Source organism: Rana temporaria, chromosome 1, assembly GCF_905171775.1.
Source record: "Rana temporaria chromosome 1, aRanTem1.1, whole genome shotgun sequence".
Taxonomy (NCBI): domain Eukaryota; kingdom Metazoa; phylum Chordata; class Amphibia; order Anura; family Ranidae; genus Rana; species Rana temporaria.
In genome coordinates this window covers 254,997,617-255,021,975 of record NC_053489.1, presented here as the reverse complement: position 1 = coordinate 255,021,975, position 24,359 = coordinate 254,997,617, and the positions used below count along the sequence as shown (strand labels likewise).

Here is a 24,359-nt window from a genome sequence, read left to right as displayed (position 1 = left end):
GAGCTGAAAATCTTTGGGAATACTGGAAGGGGGATTTTCCCTCCCTAGACAGAGAGAACTGGGAGGATAGCCTAGAGAGCAAGGTCCCAAGCATGTAATTTCATCCGGAGATAAAATAATCCAGGTTAAGTTTCTCTACCGGGTCTATTATACTCCTGTAAGGCTGCAGAGAATGTTTCCTGAATGAGAGCCCTTCCATAATGCCTAACTGGAAGGCGGTCTTTGATAAAATGTACCTCTCCGGATACAACTAACAAACCTAATACCTTCTCCCCTTTTGGCTCTACTGGGCATCCCTGATGACAACCAGCGCTCTCATCACTCTAAGCTTCTCATAACATACCTTGCATATTATGCAAAAAAGGAAATACTACTGAAATGGTCATCCTCAGATCAACCTGCTGTGTCCGCCTGGGAGTCCATGGTAAGCGCAGCCCTGCCCTTATATAAAATGACCTACTCAAATGGGGGTTGCCATTGGAAATTTGAAAAAGTATGGTTCCCCTGGACAATGACCTTAGCAGTTGCAGGTAGAGGGTCATAACCTGATGCCGGAGGTACTCTATACTCTATTCCATGACAATGAAAATCCCCTTTGGTGACACTATAACATGCAATATTTATCTGACTTGTGAAAGAATTTTGGTCTGCAGAGTTCCTAAAATAACCAGCAAAGTCTGCCGCACATCAAGTTAGCCTAAAACACCATATCTTCAGCTGTTAAAAGGAATGAACCCTAGGCGTGCACACAGGGTGTGCCTGGGCACACCCTAATCACACCCTAATCACCCCGTGTGGTGCAGATTCCCCCTGTTTAGACCCCTGACATTTCACCAAAGCCTTCTAATGGGGCTAACTGTTTAAAAAAAACTACCAACACTGTCCACTGCCCTACTGACACCAATCTCTGACCTTATGACACTGTCCACTGCTGTACTGACAGTAGACAGTATATATACACATTCACACACAAGCATATGTGTTTGAGCTTTGGAGTGCACACGCTAATGCAATAGGCTGGGCACACCTATGGAATGAACACACTATCCTGCCTGCCTACTGTGCTACTTCTGCAGTTATTTAGCATTCGGATGTGTGAGACTTTACAGTGTTAGAAATACTGTGCAAGGATTGCAAGATATGCTAGAAACTGCACATTTAAAATCTTTGTTTAAACTATATAATATACTGTAGATGTATTGCTTGGCTAAGGTTCAGAACCTGAAACAAAATATGACTTTCATCATGACTTTACATCCCACTGAATTCTTGCACATGTACTGTATATCTAAAAAAAAAACAATCAAATAATTGAAAGGGCTAAACATTCTTTTCCTGACAGGCGTACACCGGAGACACTGCCATCTGTGGAGAAGTTTTTCGGCAGCTCTTTGTCACTGTCCCACATATCACTGAGTGGAACCAAAGTGCCCCCAGAACTCTTGAGGTAAGAAATGTTGTTTTCTATTTGTCTATATAGAGTTGTAAAGGAATGCCCATTTATTCACCTTCCTCAGATTTAGTTGCAGACCCCTTTAACTCCTTGCTTTCACTTTATATAAGCCTACCTTAAAGCTGAATTCCACAATTTAAAAAAAAATATATATTTTGCAGTGGGTCCTGCTGCACTGCAAGGGTTAACTGCACATTAGGTCTAGGGGGTAGAGGAATAAGCCATTATACTTAACTTATTCCTTACTCTTGAAAAGCAGGGCCGGGACAAGGGGAGGACAGGAGGGGCAACTGCTCTTGCCATGGGTTTTTTTCATGGGGGGGCTTATCTGTCCTGCATTACAGTTAATGATGTCAGAGTGCAACTGCTGGCCAGAGCTCTGTAGAGTGGTGGAAGGGTGAGGAATAAGGTAAGTATAACAGCTTATTCCTCTACCCCTAGACCTAAAGCGCAGTTAACCCTTGCAGTGCAGGAGGGACTAACTGCAAAATATATATATTTTTTAATTGTGGAATTCAGCTTTAAGGTAGGCTTATATAAAGTGAAAGCATTTCTGTCTGTATTCTGAGTGTGAGTCTGTATACCTACATTCAGGTACCCGTACCCACACAGATGTCATATTGGGAAACAGCGGCTGTGCCCATACAGTCGCATGTCCCATATACTTGTAGAGACAGGTATACTATGACCTACATATAGTAACTATGTTTCCTGCTGTAAAGGAAAAACAATGGGCACTGGGCAATTGTTCCCAACCTATCAATATAATAAAATTTCTATCCAAATGTATTTTTTTGGTAATTGTTTTTATCTCAAGCCCTGTTGAAGTATCATAAGAATTCAGCTTCTTAACTATGATGTTTTAAAAGGCACAGCAATGAGGTTTTAACTTATTATGGTACATCGTGTCTAGGCAATAGCAGCATTAATCAGATAGTGTATGGCATGCTAAACTGAATCAGCTTTGCAACTGATTAGAATTGGATAGTAGTTCTCTTAAGGTAAAAAAAAAAAAGACGGTTGGTGTTCTGCCACAGGCAAAACGAACACCTAATATATTTGTTAATCTATGGCTGCTATTGTTTTTTTTTCCCTGGCATCAGGAGACAGTCTGGTATTTTGCTACATGAAAACAACCTATTCAGCATCTAAAATGAAAAATTAAAAGTGTCTTTAGCCACACCTTTGACAAAATTCATAAACAATAGGGACCAGTTATAACGCAGCGGTATAGCCTTGCCAAAGCCATATGGCTGCTTAAAAAAGAAAAGAAAATAAATTTATTTATAAAGCCATGTGCTCCACAAATTTGCTAAGCTCTTTAATTGCTTTGGTGCTCTGAAGCAGGCAAAGCTCCATTTATTTTTATGAATGAGGAAAAAAGGTTAAGGGTTGAGAAGAGGCCTGGAAGATGATCTGTCAGTCATGAAGTGTGCTCAGTGCTCTGCAATGTTATATTATCTATACCCTAGCCTACATTTTATAAATTACTTGTAAAAAATCAGGCGCAGTGTTGTGTAAAGTCTGAAGTGTCTAGCAGACTGCAATAGCCGTTCTGCTTTAAAACAGGTCCTTTTAAACATAACCTGACATGGTGCTGTCTAGTCTTCACCACAGTATTTTATAAAGCCTCGTACACACGTACAGGATTCCTGGTAGTAAAAAGTCTGCCGGGAAACCCGAGGGGAGAACCTGCTCAATAACTTTTTCCCCCTACACACAACCGGGTTTCCCGACAAGAAAACTGCCATGAGAGCTTTGGTTGGGAATCCCAGCCTTGTGTATGCTCCATCGCAGTGTTTCCCATAGGAAAACTGCCGGGTTAAAAATTGCCAAGAATCCCGGTGGGAAAAAAGAGAGCTAGTTCTCTTTTTTTCCGTCAGTTTTCCTTTTGGGAAAACTGGGGTGGAGCATACACACAGCTGGTTTTCCCGGCCAAAAGCTCTCATGGCAGTTTTCCCGATGGGAAAACTGGTCGTGTGTACGAGGCATAAGAGTTAGGCCCCGTACACACGACCGAGGAACTCGACGTGCCAAACACATCGAGTTCCTCGGCGAGTTCAGTGTGGAAGCCGCCGAGGAGCTCGGCGGGCCGACTTTCCTCATTGAACAACGAGGAAAGAGAGAACATGTTCTCTTTTCGGCCCGACGAGTTCCTCAACGGGTTCCTCGCTGAAAAGTGTACACACGACCGAGTTTCTCGCCAGAATCCAGCTCCGAGTTTCTGGCTGAATTCTGCCGAGAAACTCGGTCGTGTGTACGGGGCCTTAGATGATTATCCAAAAAAAAAACTGCAAAATTGTTATATATTTATTAATGTACCAGAGCTTACCGTATGCACACCACATATCTTGTTTATCCACTATGATCCTTGAAAGATCTGACATAATTTATTCTGCCATCTGGCAATTGTGTTGCATTGAATTTTAATCAGCACAGCTAGTGCAATGTCCAGTTCTCATGCTAGTCAGATTCTTTATACCCCTCCTCCATGTCCACAGAGACAATCACAGGCGGGCGTACGGCGCTTATTCACGCCACTCTGCTTGTTGAAAGCATCAGAATGCATGTACTGTCACCTTATATGCACACACTGTGATGTGTTCTGTTGCATCTTTTATATGCCTAGATTACCAGTGATTTTTAGGATGGATGTTCCATGTGCCCTGGGATGCAAAAACATATTAATGTGGTTAAGCCTTGAAGAGAGACAGAGAATTCAAATATTGTTTGTATATGATACTGCACTTGCAGAGATTTTAAAATGTTTTCATAAGTAGACATAACACTGTAGAAGTCTTTAGTGACTTGAATGAAGGCTACATTAAGCAGTATGCTGATATAATTAACTCAGTGTTTCTCTTCCAGGGCCATGTTGCAGGGTTTATGTTCTAACACTCACCTCCAGGATGTTCACCTTGACTTAAGCAGCTGCGAGGTAAGATTTAGCTAGGTGACTGTAAAGAGAATTTTGTATTTTTGTGTGAATTTGAATGGCCAATGTTATTATTTTTAAACATTTTTCTTCATCTAGAACACTGTGCCAGAAATGACCAGGTACAGGCATGTGGTAATTTTTAGACATTTGGGTTATACTGCTGCCTTCAGGAGGTCTGGGCACTGGCAGATCTGTTGAGATTCCCTGGTAGTATGATCTCCATACCTATTGGATATCAGAGTGGCTATCACTCACCTCTCAGCTAAACTGCATTTGGACGTCCCCAATGTCTAATGCCCCACACACACGATCGGAAATTCCGACAGCAAAAGTCTGATGTGAGCTTTTGAACGGAAATTCTGAACATGTGTATGCTCCATCAGACTTTTGCTGTCGGAATTTCCGCCAACAAAAGATTGAGAGCTGGTTCTCAAATTTTCAGACGGAAAAAATTCCTATCGGAAAATCCGATCGTCTGTAGCAATTCGAACGTGCGAAATTCCAATGCATGCTCGGAAACAATTCAACGCATGCTTGGAAGCATTGAACTTAATTTTGTCGGCTCGTCGTAGTGTTGTACGTCACCGCATTCTTGACGGACGAAAGTTCAGAGAACTTTTGTGTGACTGTGTGTATGCAAGCCAAGCTTGAGCGGAATTCCAAGGTTTTTCCGACGGAAAATCCGATCGTGTGAAATAATGCATTTCCATCGGTGGATCATAAAGAAAATAAGATCTTATTCCTAAAGTCTATTGAAGGAGGCAGGTCCCCTCTGTATTTTTGCCCTTTTGTAGTTCTTACTTACAGAAATGAGACATGACATTTTGAGGTGGGGTTATACAGGAGCTGGCTTAAAGTGGTTGTAAAGGCAGAATGTATTTTATCTTAATGCATTCTATGCATTAATATGAAAAACCCTTCTGTGTGCAGCAGCCCCCCTAATACTTACCTGAGCCCCAATTCAATCCAGTGATGTATACGTGTGCCTCGGTCGTCCAGGCCGTCTCTCCCTCCTGACAGACTGATATATAGCAGGGGCTCCATCGGCTCCTGCTGCTGTCAATCAAAGTCAGTAAGTCAATGAGGAGAGGGGGAGTTGAACCCCAGCTCCGTGTTTGAATGGACACACGGAGCTGCAGCTTGACTCGGGTGCCCCCATAGCAAGCTGCTTGCTGTGGGGGCACTAAGCAGGAGAGAGGGGCCAGGAGCACCTGAAGATGGAACCAAGGAGACTTTACAATCACTTTAATGTTTTTTGTTTGCCAGTGTCACAACCTCCTGAAGGTGGCATTATAACACAAATGCATTGCTGTAGTAATTCTTACACATTTGTGTATTTACAGAAAAATGCTAATGCTATACACATAGCCTCCTTCAGCTTACATGAATTTTTTGATTTGGACATAAAATTGTAAAATGTGTTGCCATTCTCAACAGCATTACTATTTCTAAATAAATATTTGGCATCATTGTTTTTCATGATCTGTATTGTTTAAATTTACTTTACGACTACCGGTATTTGAAAACCAACCAACTTATGCCAATGCTTTCATATGGTTTCAGTTACGTGCTGCAGGTGCTCAGATATTACAGGACCATTTTCCTCCCATCAGCAGTGTTGGAAGCCTGAATATATCTGATAATGGTGAGAAGTGTTTTGTTTTAATAATCTATTTGTTTCTGCTGTCTGTGCTACATACCCAGTACTGTACATTTCTCTTCTCTTTCCCAATGGGCCCTATTTTACTCTGACCCCACCAATTCTTCTCCTTTTTCTTTGGAAACTTTTCATTATGCTATTCTGCACTTTCCAAACCTCAATGCCTTTAAACTCCCTTATAGCTAAGCTTGCATAACATCTGGGTTTAATATATTATTTTTACTTCCCAACCATTTTTGTGCCTCCCAGTCATATGGTTCAGAAGTACAAATAATCTCCTGAATTATCTCATGAACAGTATACATATACCAAAAAACAACTTACTAAAAATGCCCATGTGGCAGTGCTATGATGTAGGGCAGGGGTCTCCAAACATTCTAAACAAAGGGCCGTTTTATTGTCCTTCAGACTCTTGGAGGGCTGGACTTTGGCAAGTGGGGGGGGGTGGAAATTTTCCTGGCATCAGTGGGACTTAACATATGGTATTAGGGGGAAAAAATAATGCCCCATCGTTTGTATCATAGGGAGGAATAGTGCCCCATTAGTGGTGTCAGTGGAAGAAATGGTGCTCCACTGTTGGTGTCAGATGTCAGAATAGTGTCTTGTATCAGTGGGTGGGATACTTCCCCAAGGGCCAGATAAAGGCAAGCAAAGGGCCGCATCCGGCCCTCGGGCCACAGTTTGGAGACCACTGATGTAGGTAATTCACCTTTAATAGTACTGTATATGACAGTTTGATTACCTCAATATACTTGTGTATGTGTTGCTCTAGATTTTTTGTGTATCAGTGTTATCTACTCTTGGTTCTAACAACATTCACTGCAGCTCCAAAAGTGCAATGTATATAATAGCATCTATTCTACTGATATCTACTGTATATATTTTTTTCTGCTACATTATTTTATTCCTAATATCCTTTTTTTTTTTTTCTTGGTGCACTTTTTCACCTTTAAAATAATCTTTGTGATTTTTTATTTTTTATTATTTCTGTTAGGCTTGGATTCTCATTTGCTTTCACTTGTCCCGGCTCTGGGCAGAAGTAGACACCTTAAGCATCTCTCCATGGGCAAAAATTTCTCAGTTAAGTCACGGTAAGGGTGTTTTCTCTTTTGAAAAAAAAAACAGGAAGAATGGCATTTGATTTATTTTCTGTCTTTTGTTATCTTTTATTATTATTGTGTTATTATACTTTAGTGCTACCCCAGTGCATAAAACCTTTGTGTAAATTAAAGTGGCGGCCTGTGCATTGTGGGCGCACGGGCGCCGCCCCCCCCCCCCCCAACTCCCTTTCCATGCACCCGTCCCCTTTCAGGACGCCGGACACATTAATTACAATTGCGGGGATAGGCAGGGGGTGTGTCCTTTGAAGAACCAGATTAGAGCCAAAAGCTCTAATAGGCTTCAAAATAGGGTGGGCTCGAGTTGCAGAGAGTGCACCCTAATCCAACCAAGTTGTGTGAATTTTCGCTATTCCGCCACATTCTCCTCCTGGCCTATCACAAAGCCACTATTGGCCAGGGAGTCTTATCACTCCCTGGCCAATCGTGTCTCAGGACACACTTCTGGGTTCCAATCAGCTGGAAGGAGAATGTCTGTGTCCTCGCTTGAGTGGCCGGCTCTTCCTTCTCCATGGCTCTGTGTCTTCTCCATGCTTCCACTAGGTAAGGTGATCGCCGCTGCCTGTGTCTTCTGAGGGGGGGTGGGGGGATTTGTTGGTGCTGCGGGTGATCGCCGCTGCCTGTGTCTTCCACAAGGGAGGCTTGTTGGTGCACTGCTGCAGGGGTTATTGCTGCTGCCTGTGTCTCCTGCAGGAGGGGGGTGTGTATTGTTGGTTGTGCCGCTCCGGCCCCCCCACAAATAGCACCAGCTGCCACTGATCTGTTAATGCATGACATGTGAAGATAGCGGTGTTGATATACTATACGTGCAGGGTTTGTTCAGTTAGTAAACTAAATGTTAACAAAAAAAAAAAACACCCCGGTTGCCTTTACTATAAGGCCGGGTTCTAACGGGCAAACATGTACGATGAAACCGGTCCGCCGAACCGTTTTCACCGTACATGTATGCCCGGGGATTTCTGTATGGTGGCTGTACTCACCATCATACAGAAATCCGCGCGTAAACAATACGCGGGGCGTGTCCACGCCGTCGCCGCGACGATGACACGGCGACATGGGCGGCCCTGCCAGTTAAATGCTTCCACGCATGCGTCAAAGTCATTCGACGCATGCGAGGGATGGCGGGCGCTCGGACATGTACGGTAGGTCTGTACAGACGACCGAACATGTCTGCTGAAACTGGTCCGCGGACCAGTTTCAGCAGACATGTTCGGTCTTCTGTACGGGGCCTTAGGCTGCATTCACACCTGAGCGTAGCGTTTTTGGTAGTTTTTTCCGACGTTTTGTCGCTCGTTTTGTCGTGCGTATTCACACGTATGTTCAGGCGTTTTGGAATGGAGATGTGAACCATCTCCATAGAGAATAATGTATTTTTTCCCCTCTAGCGTTTTGGAGCTTCATGCTTCAGGCGACAAAACCCTCAGGTGTGAATGCAGCCTAACAGCCAGTGATGCTGCATGGCCCAGCCACCTGCATTCTAGCAACCAGTGATGGTGTGTAGTCTGGCCACAAACATTCTAGCAACCAATGACATTGTGCAGCCCTGCCGACAACATCCTCACTCGGCAGGGGTCTAACTGTAATGAGAATGGAAAGGTGGGATTTATTTACACTGTACAGCTCAAAAGCCCGTCACAAAAAGAGAAATAAATGTGAACCACGGTCTGCTTAAAGAAGAGAAATTCCTTCCATCTATCCATCTAAACTGGGCCTCAGTGGAAGAGCAGATAAGCTAGAAAATAAGAAATGAAGAATGCATGTTCTTCACATTTCAATACCATTTTATTGGAAAGGTTATTACAGGTATTTATGTATGAAATTGTATTTATTGCTTTTTTGCTCATGCTCATTCTTCTTTAAAATGTTTCATTTAGAGTCCTTGAAGAGATTCTGCAGAGGATTGTAAATGTTCTTCAGGATGAAGACTGTGTAAGTGTTTCTGAGATATCCATAACTGGAAAAAAAAAATGTTTTCAAGTATAGACTATAATTGTTCTCATGATACAGACGTGTTTCCAATAGAGAGACTTCCATACACTTGTCATGAAGTAACCAGAGTCCTTTTCCAGGTGGAACCTGGTGGAACTCAGTTCCATCACCTCTTGCTCAGACCCTTTGGTGCCTGCTCACTACAATCACTTGTAAACAAAGAAATCCGGTTTCTGTGTTTACAAGTGACAGCTCTGCACTCTGTGTGTAACCCCCCTGAACTCTGCACTCTGTATGTAATGCAATCCTTGTATTTAATGCCCCTTTAAGAGCCACCTACTGTTTGTGAAATCTGACCACACCCACTATTTGATGTGAATTGGAGGTTGTGTGTAGGGGAGGGGTTTTGGGGGGGGGGGGCTCGTGGTTGAGTTCCAGCACCTATTGTTTAAGAAAAAAAGCCCTGGAAGTAACAGTATATATAACGATATATATTTAACTAGGACAGAGGCAATAAAATGCAGACTGATCATTTTGTAGTTTGATTAAAAGAATATTTTCATTGCCGTTGGTGTCATTGTTACAGATTCTTTTCCACTATCTGTTGTGGTGTCAACATTGTCACCAGACCATACTGTAAAGTAAGAGGAAATCCCCCAATGAGGCCTTATGCTGCGTACACACAACCGTTTTTCGGGTTGTAAAAAATTTAATTTTTTTTTTAATGTCATTAAAAACGATTGTGTGTGGGCTCCAGAGCATTTTTCACGATGTAAAAAATGGGCATTAAAAATTTCGAACATGCTCTAATTTTTCACATCATTTTTAACGTTGTAGTTTTTTACGTTGTAAAAAAAAGGTCGTGTGTGGGCTTTAAATACAAGAAAAAAACGTGCATGCTTAGAAGCAAGTTATGAGACGGGAGCGATCGTTCTGGTAAAACTAGCATTCTTAATGGAGTAAGCACATTCATCACGCTGTAACAGACTGAAAAGCGCGAATCGTCTTTTACTAACACTAAATCAGCAAAAGCAGCCCAAAGGGTGGCGCCATCCGCATGGAACTTCCCCTTTATAGTGCCATCGTACGTGTTGTACGTCACCGCGCTTTGGTAGAGCATTTTTTTTTTCACGATCGTGTGTAGGCAAGACCGTTTTAATGATCGGGTTGAAAAAAACGTAGTTTTTTTTTAGACCCTTACAACCCGAAAAACGGTCGTGTGTACGCGGCATTAGGGTGCAGTAGGGTCCACCTTTTCTCCATAGTATCATAGGCTAAAAAAAATATTTGACTGGAGATATACTTTAAGGTAGTGCTATGGCCTCCCATTAAATAAGCGTTGCAGCACTCAAAGCAATAAAACCCAAAACAAAAATGTTTATATATTGCAGCCTACCAATCATTAGATGTGATGGTTGCATTGGATTTCTTTTTTTTTTTTTTTTTTTACCCTCTATTTCCACCAAGTGCTCTGGCCATTAACACACCTCCTGTATTAGAGTGCCCCCACCAGGGCCGATCCTAGGGTCACAGGCGCCTGGGTGCAGAAATATTTCTGGCGCCCCCACAAAGGGGGTGTGGTCATCTTACCAACTCCTCCCCTTTACAAATGTTTATATGGCAATGACTCAAACACAGAGATGCTCCCCTAAGAAGTCTTTGTTACCCTGGGATCCTCCCATGATCTTTTAATAATAAAGAAAATACTGGAAGAGCATACACTAATGAGACCTGGAGGGGAACCTCTCTGAAACTGTTAGAAAGTGCCCCAGACATAGTACAGGAGATGGTCAGAGACTGTAGACATGATACAAGAGATGGTCAGAGACTGCAATCATAGTACAGGAGATGGTCAGAGAGTGTAGACATATTAAAGGAGACGGTCAGAGAGTGTAGACATATTCCAGGAGACAGCCAGAGACTGCAGATATAATACAGGAGATGGTCAGAGACTGCAGTTCCTATTGACATAAGTAGATAATGGCCGATCGGCTCTCACCTGACCCAGCGATACAGCAACAACGGTTCCTCTGATCAGGAGTCAGCTCACTCTGAAATACTCCGCTGGGTAGAGCCCAGATCTGTATTCTGGCAATGACTCCATTCTTTTCTCCACCAGGGATGGCACTAGGCTGTGTGGCTTTCCCTCTGGTGGCGCACGGCAGCGGGGTTCTCTCTCTGATGGTGTTCTCTCAGCACTGTCCTCTCCCTCTGGAGTCCTGGGTGCACTTCCCTGAGAGCTTTCCTGGGGTCCTGGCTCTCTCTCTCTCCCATTCAGCTGAACATGCCGTGTGGGCTGCAGTTTCTTTGTTAAAGTGGGGCTGCCAGTCCTCGAACTATATGTCCCACAATCCTCTTCTCTGCTCCTTTTTCTATTCTATTTCTTCCCTGGCCAATATGAAGGCGGGGAAAAAACATAAAGGGTGGCTGTGCTGGCAAGCGCCGCTCACTAGTACAGCATTGCATGCGAAGAGAAGGAGGAGAGGGAGCGGGAGGAGGAATGAAGAGCCCGCAGCTGCAGTGGCATCACTAGGGTTGTTGTCCCCCGGTGAGGTCAAACATGGTGTCACCCCCCTTCCACCACCTATAGTCGCTGCTCAGTACAGACCCCCTCCGTCAGTGCAGACTCCTAAGTATAAACCCCCTCCCTCAGTACAGACCCCCCAGGACAAACCATCCCCCCTCAATTAGTACAGACCCCCCTCCATTAGTACAGACCCTCCTCTATTAGTACAGACCCCCCCAGGACAAAACACCCCCCCCCATTAATACAGACCCCCTTCCAGTAGTAAAGACCGCCCCAGAAGAACCCCCCCCATTAGTACAGACCCCCAGGACAAACCAATCCCCCTCCATTAGTACAAACTCCCCATGACAAACCCCCTATTAGTAAAGACCCCCAGGACAAACCCCCCATTAGTACAGACTCCCCCAAGGACAAACCCCCCTATTAGTACAGACTCCCCCAGGACAAACCTCCCATTAGTACAGATTCCCCCCCAGGACAAACCCCCCCATTAGTAAAGACTACCCCCAGGACAAACCCCCCCCCCCCCTCCGTAGTACAGATTCCTCCCAGGACAAACCCCCCCATTAGAACAGACTCTCCAGGACAAACCCCACCATTAATACAGCCACCCCCAGGACAACCCCCCCCCTCCATTAGTACAGACACCCCCAGAACAAACCCTTATCTCCATTAGTGCAGACCCCCCAGGACAAACCCCCCCATTAGTACAGACTCCTCCCAGGACAAACCCCCCTCCATTAGTACAGACTCCCCCCAGGACAAACCCCCCTTTCCATTAATACAGACATCCGAATGACAAACCCACCTCTCCATTAGTACAGACCCCCAGGACAGTCCCCCATTAGTACCGACTCCTCCAGGACAAACTCCCCTCCATTAGTACATACTCCCCCCAGGACAAACACCCCCCATTAGTACAGACCTCCCCACAGGACAAAACCCCCCCCATTAGTACAGACCTCCCCCCAGGACAAACCCCCCCCATTAGTACAGACCTCCCTCAGGACAAACCACCCCCCCAGTAGTACAGACCCCCCCGGACAACCCCCCCACATTAGTACAGACCCCAGGACAAACCACCCCCTCCATTAGTACAGACCCAACCAGGACAAACCCCCCATTAGAACAGACCCCAGAACAAACCCCCCCATTAGTGCAGACCCCCCCAGAACAAACCCCCCATTAGTACAGACCCCCAGGACAAACCCCCCCATTAGTACCGACCCCCCAGGATAAACCCCCCCCATTAGTGCATACCCCCAGGACAAGCCCCCCCCCATTAGTACAGCCCCCCCCATTAGTACAGACTCCCCCCATTAGTACAGACCCCCCCAGGACAAACCACCCCATTAGTGCAGACCCCCCCCATTAGTACAGACCCCCAGGACAAACCCCTCCATTAGTACAAACTCCCCCCATTAGTACAGACCCCCCAGGACAACTCCCCACCCATTAGTGCAGACCACCGGGACAACCCCCTCCCCCATTAGTACAGACACCCCCCAGGAAAAAACCCTGCCCCCTACATTACTACAGACCCCCTCAGTACAACCCCCCCCCCCTCCATTACAGTACATAAAAACACCCGGGCGGCAGCTGCAGAGTAGGGGACAATGTGCAGCCGCGCCGCCCGGGTGGATCACAGATCGCCGCAGACAGGACGTCACTAAGCTAAGCAGCTAGTGTCTCTCCACACAGAGACAGCCGCTCCGATCTCCGGATTCTTCACTCCCCTCCTCTTACAGGAGGAGGAAGGGGGGACAGCCATAGGACAAAGCCGCGCCGCCCGGGTAGATCACAGATCGCCGCAGACAGGAGATTTTTTATGACACAGAGACTGAGAGGAGCAGAATATGTGTCATGGACCGCCCCCTCAGCGACGTCACTGAGCAGCTAGCGTCTCTCCACACAGAGACAGCCGCTCCGATCTCCGGATTCTTCACTCCCCTCCTCTAACAGGAGGAGGAAGGGGGGACAGCCATAGACTCACTGTATAGGACAAACACAGCGGCGGCGGCTGCGGGGAGAGCCGCCGCTCTACACGAACAAGGAGAGGAGAATAATTGAGGGGAGCCCTCTGGCGCTTCAGCGCCCCCACCTCTGTGGCGCCTGGGTGCACTGCACCCAGTGCACCCCGGGTAGGATGGGCCCTGGCCCCCACTCTGGATGAAGGAGCACAAGGGTACCTTGGAACAGAATCTTTAACCTTATATAGTCAGTTACAGGCCTTAATATTGCTATAAATGCTAAGAAGGCACTTTTTAGCGACCTCCCAGAAGGAGCCCTCAGACAACTTAACACCTTAACTTTATTTAATTTCTTCCTAGCAACTAGGGTGACTATTGCCAAAGTGTGGAAAACCCCTACAATCAATTATACAGCCACTAAACAAAACAATTCTTGGGTTATGCTCCATGAAAAATTAGACAGCATCCTATGCAACAAACAGGCCAGATTTGAGAGGGTTTGGAACCCCTGGATTAATTACCTCCATTTGCCATCCTAAGGTGGGCTTTGTTGGGTCAGGCAGTGGTTGTATCGAGTGGGTCCAGTCTTCCCTTCTTTTTCCTTCCGCTACTCTCTTTTTTCTTATTTCTCCTCTTTTTTTCTTTTTTCATCTCTTCTCCTCTGATGTATGCTAAATACAATACCTGGAACTCACTCTCTTTTATATAGCTGTTATAGATTTGATATCTCAGTTTTTAGAAAATTGAATCGTATTCCAGGAAGCATTTGTTAATATCTTGCCTTGGAAACGGTTGTTGGCCCTACACCGCTATACTTCTAAATTAGGGTTGGCATGCACCCGTGCCTCTGATTGCTAAATTTCTGTATATATTATAAATTTACAATTTTGAAGTAAAGAGACTGCAACAGGCAGGAAACATTATAGTGTTCAATCTGGTTGTATTTGACAGATAACTCCTGCACAGTATGTGCTTACTATTTGTATATAGCCTCGTCCAGATGTACTTATTACCGTGACATCAAATATTGTATTATGAAACTGCTGTTCTTGTACTTGTTTCTATGATTTACAAAAACAATCATTTCAATAAAAATGATTGAACCAATGAAAATGTGGAAGTGGATGTGACTAGTACCCTTGTCACTGCTGATTCACAGGCCTGCACACAACTTCCTGAAATAACAAATAAATATGTTGCTGAATTTATATAATTCATTAACCCCACGCCAACTGTACACTTCACTGGACTGGGCTTTTTTCTGTGGGGCCACATATTTGCGCATCTCCCTTTGTGCTGGAAGCACGCCACTCGGCGCACCCTCAGCACAGAAACCTGGGTCTCACCGAAAAGCCCCAGGCCCTGTTCTAACGATCGGGAGTCGGAAAGGCCGATTCCAGGTCACCTGATCGCTGTGATAACCTCTGATTGGCTATCACAGTGATCACCCATGTTTTCTGCCTCTGTAAATGGACGAGACAGATACGTTGTATCTTTCTTTGCCCTTGCAGAGATACAAAAAAAAATAAGTGTGTGTAGAAAAAAAATATAATAGTAATTAAAAAAAAAAAAAATACCTAGATCAAGGTTTGATCAAGGTAAGCTCCAGGGTTAGTTTTTGGTTCAGGGTCAAGTGCCAAGGTCAGGGTCAGTATTTTTTGGCCAGGATCTCCCCTTCGTCCTGGAAGGAGACACAGCAGCAGTAGTTGAAGCAATCATCAATTCCCGACTTGACTACGCAAACTCCCTCTACTTAGGACTTCCCAAATACCAAATTTCACGTCTACAAATTGTCAGAACACAGCAGCTAGAATGGTAACTGGAAAAAAAAACAGGGAATCAATCACCCCGTCCCTGAGGACCCTCCATTGGCTAGCCATGAAGGATCGGGTTACATTTAAGACCCTCTGCCTCACTCACAAATGTACACAAGGAAAAGCTCCGCAATACATTTGCGACAAAATAAAGCACTACACCCCAAGTCGCCCCCTCTAGTCAACTAACCAGAACCTCCTTCACATCCCCAAGACCCACTACAAATCAAAAGGCGAACAAAGATTCACAGTTCAAGGACCCCAGCTATGGAACGCTCTACCCGTGGACATTCTCTCAGAAGAAAACCATCTGGCCTTCAGGAAGAAGCTTAAAGTGGAGGTTCCCCCTAAAAAAAAATTCTAACAATACATTCAGAAGACTGGTTACACTGCGGGTAGGCTGTTTTTTTTTTTTTTTTTTTTCGTACATACCTCGATATCGCCGTTTCATCCCTCGGCTTCCAGGTATGATTCTTGTGGGGCTGGGCGTTCCTAGTTGATTGACGTTCCTCCGACCAATGCATACTTGACGTCAGGACTTTCCGAAAGAAGCCGAACTTCGCTGCGCAGGCGCTGTATAGAGCCGACTCTATACGTCGCCTGCCCAATGACGTTCGGCTTCTGTCGGAAAGTCGTGACGCGCAGTATGCACCGGTCGGAGGAACGTCAATCAACCAGGTCCAGCATGAATCATACCCGGAAGCCGAGGGATGAAACGGCGATAACGAGGTATGTACGAAAAAAAAAAACAGCCTACCCGCAGTGTAATCAGTCTTCTGAATGTATTGTTAGAATTTTTTTTAGGGGGAACCTTCACTTTAAGACCCAACTCTTCTGAAGACACAGGTGGACACTGGCGTCAAAAGTGCCTTGAGGCGATTGAGTTTGCGTTTGTAGCGCTATACAAGAGACTCATACATTCATTCAGGATTTTTTTTTAATTAGTATCATTGTCAGTGTCGGTATAAGGTGGGATAAAAAAAAAATAAGCAAATTGCACACTATTTTTTCTGGGCTGTTCAACGGGTACAAACAACGACACATATGTGGTATCGATGCAATTGTCAGGAGCAGGATAGTTTATTTTACATTGTTCTTTGGTGGTAGGTTATGGTAGTAGCAAGAAATATATAGTTACATTTTTTTTTTTTTTTTACTATTTTTGGACAGTTTTCATTAGATAATAAAATAAAAAATATCAGGATATATCCATTACCATTAACCACCAAATTAAAGCCCAATTTGTCCTGGAAAAAAAACAAGATATAATCCACCTGGATGTACAAAGTAGTTGTGATGATATGTACAGTTTTACTAACACATGTCAAAGTTGCAAAATTGGGTTTAGGCATTAAGGGCCAGATCCACAAAAGGGATACGACGGCGTATCTACTGATACGCCGTCGTATCCCTGTTTCTATCTTTGGAACTGATCCACAGAATCAGTTTCACATAGATAGGCAGAAGATCCGGCATGTGTAAGGGACTTACACTGTCGGATCTTAGGATGCAGTACCGCATCCGCCGCTGGGGGCATTTCGAGTCGAAATGCCGCTTTGGGTATGCAAATTAGCACTTACGGAGATCCACGAAGCTTTTACGCTACGTTTTTTCTCCGTAAGTATTAGTTTGCAATCGTAAAATTAGGGCTGCTTTTACAAGGCCTAAACTGTTTAGGCCTTGTAAAAGTAGACCCTTCTATCCCGCGTCGCCGTCTTTTTTTTTTCAAATTTTTTTTTTTCCGCCGCAACTCGTATTTTTTTTTTTACGCCCGTCGCGATTCTCAAAACCCGGCGCAACGTAAAACCGCGCTAAGAACGTCGGGAAAATGACGTCGTGAGCATGCGCAGTACGGCCGGCGCGGGAGCGCGCCTAATTTAAATGGGATTTGCCCCATTTGAATAGGAACGCCTTGCGCCGGCCGGATTTAAGTTACACAGCCGAAAATTTCTAGGTAAGTGCTTTGTGGATCGGGCACTTAGGTAGAAATTTTGCGGCAGTGTAACTTAAATGGCAATATTTAAGTTACGGCGGCTGGCTGTGGATCTGGCCCCGTAACTTAAATTTTCCTATTTAAGTTACACCGCCGCAAAATCTCTACCTAAGTGCCCGATCCACAAAGCCCTTACCTAGAAATTTTGAGCGGTGTAACTTAAATCCGTCCGGTGCAAGGCGTTCCTAATCTAATGGGGCGAGTACCATTTAATTAGGCGCGCTCCCGCGTCGGACGTACTGCGCATGCTCCCGACGCGATTTTCCCGACGTGCATTGCGCGAAATTATGTTACGCCGAGTTTTGTGAATCATGCCGGGTAAAAAAAGTTGCGTTGGGAAAAAAAAGAGATGCGGCGGGAAATTTTTAAAAAAAATAAAAAAATTGACAGCGTCGCGGGAAAGAAGGGTCTACTTTTACATGGTGTACTAACTTTACACCTTGTAAAAGCAGCCCTAATTTTGCGACGGCAAACTAATACTTACGTAGAAAAAACGAAGCGTAAAATCTTCGTGGATCTCCGTAAGTGCTAATTTGCATACCCGACGCTGGATTTCGACACGAAATGCCCCCAGCGGCGGCTGCGGTACTGCATCCTAAGATCCGACAGTGTAAGTCCCTTACACATGTCGGATCTTCTGCCTATCTATGAGAAACTGATTCTGTGGATCAGTTCCATAGATAGAAACAGGGATACGACGGCGTATCCCTTTTGTGGATGAGGCCCTAAGATTTGTTATATCCTTAGGTGCGAAGGGGTTAATATGTTATAATATTTGAGTAATGTGTACACATTAATCATTGTGTTGGGGTTAAATATCTTTCACTTGACTGAACAGCTTGATCTGCATTTAAATGAGATAAATAAAGGCAGGTAGAATAAAAAATATATTTTATATACTAAATATTATGATTACATGTAGTAACAATTGTCAGAATACACATTTTTTACTATAGTGGTTTACTGTGAAAAAAAAATATTATATTGAAGATTATGACAAAATGATTACGATCTAGGGAGGAACACACTGCAGCATTGCACACTGTAAAAGCAATATGTTTGCTTATAAAATATGCTGTGTATTGCAGGCTAATGCAATGAATGTGTGATCCATTTATTGCCAGAGGCTTGCGTAAAGAGACTCTTGCAGAGCTTCTCAAATAAAATGACTGTGTGATTCATCACTCTTTGATTGGAAGTGAAGTGACACATGTAATTCTAAAGTAGGAGGTGCTGATGTTTTTCCCTTCATCTGTGCTATGTAGTTTCCTGGGGTGCGCTATACCACTGTGTGAGATGCTATGTTATGCATCTGTATTACTATTTATGCATCCCCTAGGGAGAAAACAATTCATGCTGTTTGTGTATTTCTTCCTGTAGAGAAATGTTATGGAGGATAGCAAGATTTACAGAGCTGTATAATTACCATATCTGGTTAGCAAATAAGTGGTTTGTAAATTTTTATTTTATTTATTATTATTAAAGGTCATCTCCAACCACCAGTAAATATCTTTGTACACTATCAGTTTATAATTATTCCCCAACGCCAGCCAATCCTTATTAAGTTTAACGGGTTAAAAAGTTTGCCATGATTTTAATGCAAAACTTGCTTAATTTTTCCAGATTTCAGTTCATTTCCTCCCCCATTCGAACCATGTCTGACTCTGAAACATAGGGGGGCAGATTCACATACAATTGGACAGGCGCAGCGTATCAGAGATACGCTACGCCGCCGTATCTTACCTGGCTTAAATTTGAATCCAGGAAGAATTTGCGCAGTAAATTACGGCGGCGTAGTGTATTTCTGGCGGTGTATTTGAAATTGGGCGGGTTGGGGGCGGGTTTCATTTAAATGAAGCGCGTCCCCGCGCCGAATGAAATGCGCATGCGTCGTTCCTAAATTTCCTGCCGTGCATTGCGCTAAATGACGTCGCAACAACGTCATTTTTTTAACTTAGACGTGACTTACGTCCATCCCTATTCACGGACGACTTACGCAAAAAAAAAATTCAAATTTCAACGCGGGAACGACGGCCATACTGCAAAATAGCAGCTTTAACTATACGCCAGAAAAAGCCGACTACAGACGACGTAAGAGAATGCGACGACCACGCGTACGTTCGTGGATCATCGGAAAAAGCTCATTTGCATACCCAACGCGGAAAACGACGCAAACTACACCCAGCGGACGCCAAAGTATTGCATCTGCGATCCGAAGGCGTACGAAGCCGTACGCCTGTCGGATCTTACCCAGATGCCGTCGTATCTTGGTTTGAGGATTCAAACTAAAGATACGACGCGGGAAATTTGAAAGTACTTGCTCTGTGAATCTGCCCCAGGGGGTTTATTTACTAAAGCTGGAGAGTGCAAAATCAGCCTCACTTCTGCATAGAAACCAATCAGCTTCTAACCTTAGCTTGTTCAATTAAGCTTTGGCAATGAAACCTGAAAGCTAATTGGCCTGATTTTGCACTCTCCGGCTTTAGTAAATAAACCCCACTCTGTATTACCAGGACAGGAACTGAGGGGAAATAGCCCCAGTGAGGACATGGACAACTATGGTTCCTCCAGAGGTTTTTAGAGGTTCCTTGTGTTCTGGCTGATTAGCCTCCTATTTGATGGTGCCTGCATAGCTCAGGGTTCAACACCACTTTGCAGAGCCAATTGCATGATTCCAATTCATTTTTTTCACCTGCCTGTAAGGGTGGCATTCTGACCATCACTGTAAGGGGAGAATTCTTCCCACTGACAACCAATAAGGGGCATCTTTCCTACTGACACCTATGAATTGCTTTAGCAGGAGTTCCTTAAGACATGATAATTATTTCAAGGGTTCCTCCGGGGTAAACAAGTTGAGAAAGGCTGCTCTAGAGAAATACTAATTTAGTAGCAATCAAATTGAGGTTTCCAAACAATGCATACATCAATTTTATCAAGATGTATTCACTAATTGCTATTGCTGTCTGCATACATTACTATGTACCTGTAGCTGTACTGATATGAGCTCCTGCACTTCTGCGCCCCATAGCAGACAGGATATAAACAAAAAAAACAGCTACAAAGCATTCCTCAAAATATATATTATAACGTTTTAATTATTATATAATATTATGTATCAATATTAGGCTTGATTCACACTGTACGACCTGCATTCTGCATGTAAGTAGTCCATTTATTTCAGTAGGCTTGTCCTACCAATAGAAACGTAGGGAAAGAAGTCCCTGGCTCTTTCTTTAAATCACACTGCACAAGGCACATGATATTTAGTGCACGTGAAAAAAATTTATTTTGATGTCACAATGTAGAGAATAAGATTTCCTATAATCTGTGCCCAGTCTTGCCACACAGAGTTAATCTAGCTCTGAGCAATCCTCTTTTATTGTTCAGTGAAAATTAACAGACTTCCAGATAAAAACCTGTCTAAATAAAAAGTCCTTTCCGTCCCCTTGCTTCGAGTCACATACATTGCCTGTCACAATGAAATGTGGATCACCCCCCATATTATGATAAACATCCAGGAATGTGCATGTGTCCAAGCTAGTGCACGAGATATGTAAAAACCCCGTCACTCGAAGCAAGAGGACGGAAAGGACTTTTTATTTAGACAGGTTTTTATCTGGAAGTCTGTTCATTTTAAACCACTGTATGACATATGTTGAGATCTAATAAAAAATTGACAATTATTAAAATAAATTAATTAAAAGCAGCACAGTTTGCCTGTGGGTCGAGAATGCATGTGATTTTGTGAGCATTCCTGATCTGCACAAGGGTGAACCTAGCCTTATATAAAATGTCCAAGATACCTGATGAATATGGATTCACTGGGCTTTATTTTAAATGCTGGCCATATATATTACAGTTTTATTGTTGGTTAAAAAAACTAAACAATTGTAGGTTCTCATAATATCAAATGTATTTAAAAATTGGGGAGCTTACCGGTATATGAAATAGTGATAAGGGATAAAAGGGATAAACCTGAGTGCAGACAACATGATAAAAGTAGGCAAAGCTCCCAATATCAAGCACTGCTTGGAATTTCTTTCAAATTTTGGGCTTTTTTTTAACCACATAAATCTATTAACAAGCCTTTCAAGCAAATGGGTATTTTTAGGGTTGCCATTTGAAAGGATGAAGAAACTGAACTACCATATGGACCAATGTTAAAATCTTTCAAATTGTCATATATGGGAATATACATTCTTATCCTTGGGCTTTTAAAAGTATTTAACAATACATCTACACTAAATGGAATAAAATATACAATTAACAAATTATATAAAAAGTGATGATATTGCCATCACCAAAATAACGTCTCTAAAATTAATCTAACTGGTACATTAACAAATAGTTATATTTTTAAAACCCAATGGATATTAATAGTATAAACTGATACATTATTAGATTACAAAAGGAATACACTGTTTTGGGCCTAATTTACCAGTATCTGCCGGAAATGTAGAGCATCGTTGACACTTTGAGGGCAAAATACTTACTTTCACACACATCTATGAACATGCTTATGGTTGTCGAAGCACAGCCATGTACTAAACAATCTAAGGCAGTGGTCTCAAAGTACCGGCCCGCGGGCCATTTGCGGCCCGAGGACCAGTTATAAATGGCCCGCAGGCAGGGTGGAAGTGAGGGGAGCAAAAAAAAAAAAAATTTTTTTTTTTTTTTTTTTTTTGAGCTGGAGCCATCTGGTGGTGAGCCGTTGGTATTACAAGCTATTACCACCAGATGTGAGCTGGCGCCATCTGGTGGTGGCCGTTGGTATTACAAGTTAAGCATAACAAGTTAAACAGCAATTCTAATGTCATTTTACACTATTTTCACTGCCATCTTCTTCCCTCTAATTAGAACCCCCAAACATTATATATATTTTTTATCCTAACACCCTAGAGAATAAAATAGCGATTGTTGCAATACTTTCTGTTACGCCGTATTTGCGCAGCGGTCTTACAAGCGCACTTTTTTGGGAAAAAATTACACTTTTTTTAATTAAAAAATAAGACAACAGTAAAGTTATCCCCATTTTTTTTTAATATTATGAAAGATAATGTTACGCCGAGTAAATTCATACCCAACATGTCACGCTTCAAAATTGTGTCCGCTTGTGGAATGCCGACAAACTTTTTTACCCTTTAAAATCTTCATAGGCCACGTTTAAAAAAATCTACAGGTTGCATGTTTTAAGTTACAGAGGAGCTAGAATTATTGCTCTCACTCTACCAATCGCGGCGATACCTCACATGTGTGGTTTGAACACCGTTTACATATGCGGGCACTGCTCACGTATGTGCTCGCTTCTGCGCGCAAGCTCGTCGGGACGTGGTGCGTTTTCTGGCTCCTAACTTTTTTAACTGGCTCCTAGATTCCAAGCAAATTTGTCAAACCCTGACTTACACCAGTGCTGGTGGTAATAATGCGCTCGCTGACACCAGTGCTGTGGGTTAATAATGTGTTCGCTGACACCAGTACTGTTGTTTTTGAAGTTTGAAAGTTTGCATGCGGCCCCCCCATGGGATATGAAAACTTGTCTTGTGGCCCTCAGGTAATTTGAGTTTGAGACCCCTGATCTAAGGGATGCAATTAACAAATATTAAAGTGAGAAATATCACCCACCCACAATCTCTATTCCAAGGATTAAATAGAACTATGTAAAAAGCATTTTGTTGAATATCCAAAATATATCCTGACATTATTTTGTGAATAAAAATAAATTTACCAAATATAACGCTAATAAAAATTAGCAGCTCCGTAGAGCAGTGCCAGTTAGACTCTATGCCATGCACATGGGCTGGTAAGAAAATCACTGATGGATGGAGAGAGCAGAGTGACCATAATATGTCCAATCAGCAAGCTGTGGAGAGGGAAATGACACCACTCTATTCCTTAGCTCTAATACAGGGGTCTCAAAACTTTTCAAACAAAGGGCCACTTTATTGTCCTTCAGACTTTAGGTAGGCCGGATTTTGGCCAGCAGGGGCAGAGCATGTCACGGGCCCAGCATCAGTGAGAATAAATATGGCCTTAGGGTTGGTAGCCAATAGAAGGAGATGTATCCCCCCTATTAGTAGGAGGTATAGTATCCCATCATTGGGATCGGTGGAAGATATAGTGCCCCATTGTTGGTGTCAGTGGGACAAATAGTGCCTTATATCAGTGGGAAGAATTGTGCCCCAAGGTCCGGATAAAGACTAGTGGAGGGCCACATCTAGACCCCTGCTCGAATAGAAAAAGCAGCATCACCCCCCCTAGCTGTATTGTCTGGTGGAGGTTTATTAAATGTCAAATGTCAATTGTTAGATAAAGCAGTTTACTTATGTTCATTTTAACCTTTGTATTTAGCTGCTTGCCTGGAGTCCAACTTTCATTTTTTATTTAAATTTTTTCCTATGCAGCACCAGAGATATTGCTAGCCTGTAACAAAGTGTGTCCCATGCCTGATTGACTGCTGCACAATGTGAAAATCTTTTCCCCTGTCCTGCTGGGTCCTCCCCACAATGTTGATTTTCTGGCGCTTGTGAAGTTAAAATCAGCTGCTTCAAGTTTGAAAGAGTTGTGCACCTTGCTTTTCCCGTTCAATATGCCTCTTTTATTCATCGGACACGTAGTATTATTTCCCTAGATTCAAAGTGTACTGTGATTGGAGGAGGCAGATCTTATCATTCATTTGCCCGTTTTTCAGTTACAAAAGGCTTTGCATTCTGGGAAAGAACAGAAGGAGCTCAATTAATGGAAGAGGCAGATGAGCAGTATAACATTTTTATATGCGGCTGATATTAACTCAGCAGTGCCGGAAAAGCAGCTCTGTGGGGAGGACCCAATAGTAGCGAGGAGAAGATTTTGGTGCTATGCAGCAGCCAGCCAGACATGGAACACACTGCATTAGAAGTAAGGCACATCCACGTTGCTGTATAATAAAATAATTATTTAACAAAGCTTCAGCTTTAATAA

At 43.4% G+C, this 24,359-nt stretch overlaps 1 protein-coding gene across 4 annotated transcripts in view; it reads left to right on the top strand.

Annotated features, from left to right (window-relative positions):
* CARMIL3 (capping protein regulator and myosin 1 linker 3) overlaps positions 1 to 24,359 on the top strand; it is a 139,542-nt gene that overhangs the window by 72,856 nt on the left and 42,327 nt on the right. For all 4 annotated transcript variants that reach the window (XM_040354355.1, XM_040354359.1, XM_040354349.1 and 1 more), the window contains exons 16-20: positions 1,343 to 1,447; positions 4,322 to 4,391; positions 5,955 to 6,036; positions 7,046 to 7,142; positions 9,044 to 9,098. In XM_040354355.1, coding sequence (XP_040210289.1) covers positions 1,343 to 1,447; positions 4,322 to 4,391; positions 5,955 to 6,036; positions 7,046 to 7,142; positions 9,044 to 9,098 — 409 coding nt within the window. The remainder of the gene's footprint in view (positions 1 to 1,342; positions 1,448 to 4,321; positions 4,392 to 5,954; positions 6,037 to 7,045; positions 7,143 to 9,043; positions 9,099 to 24,359) is intronic.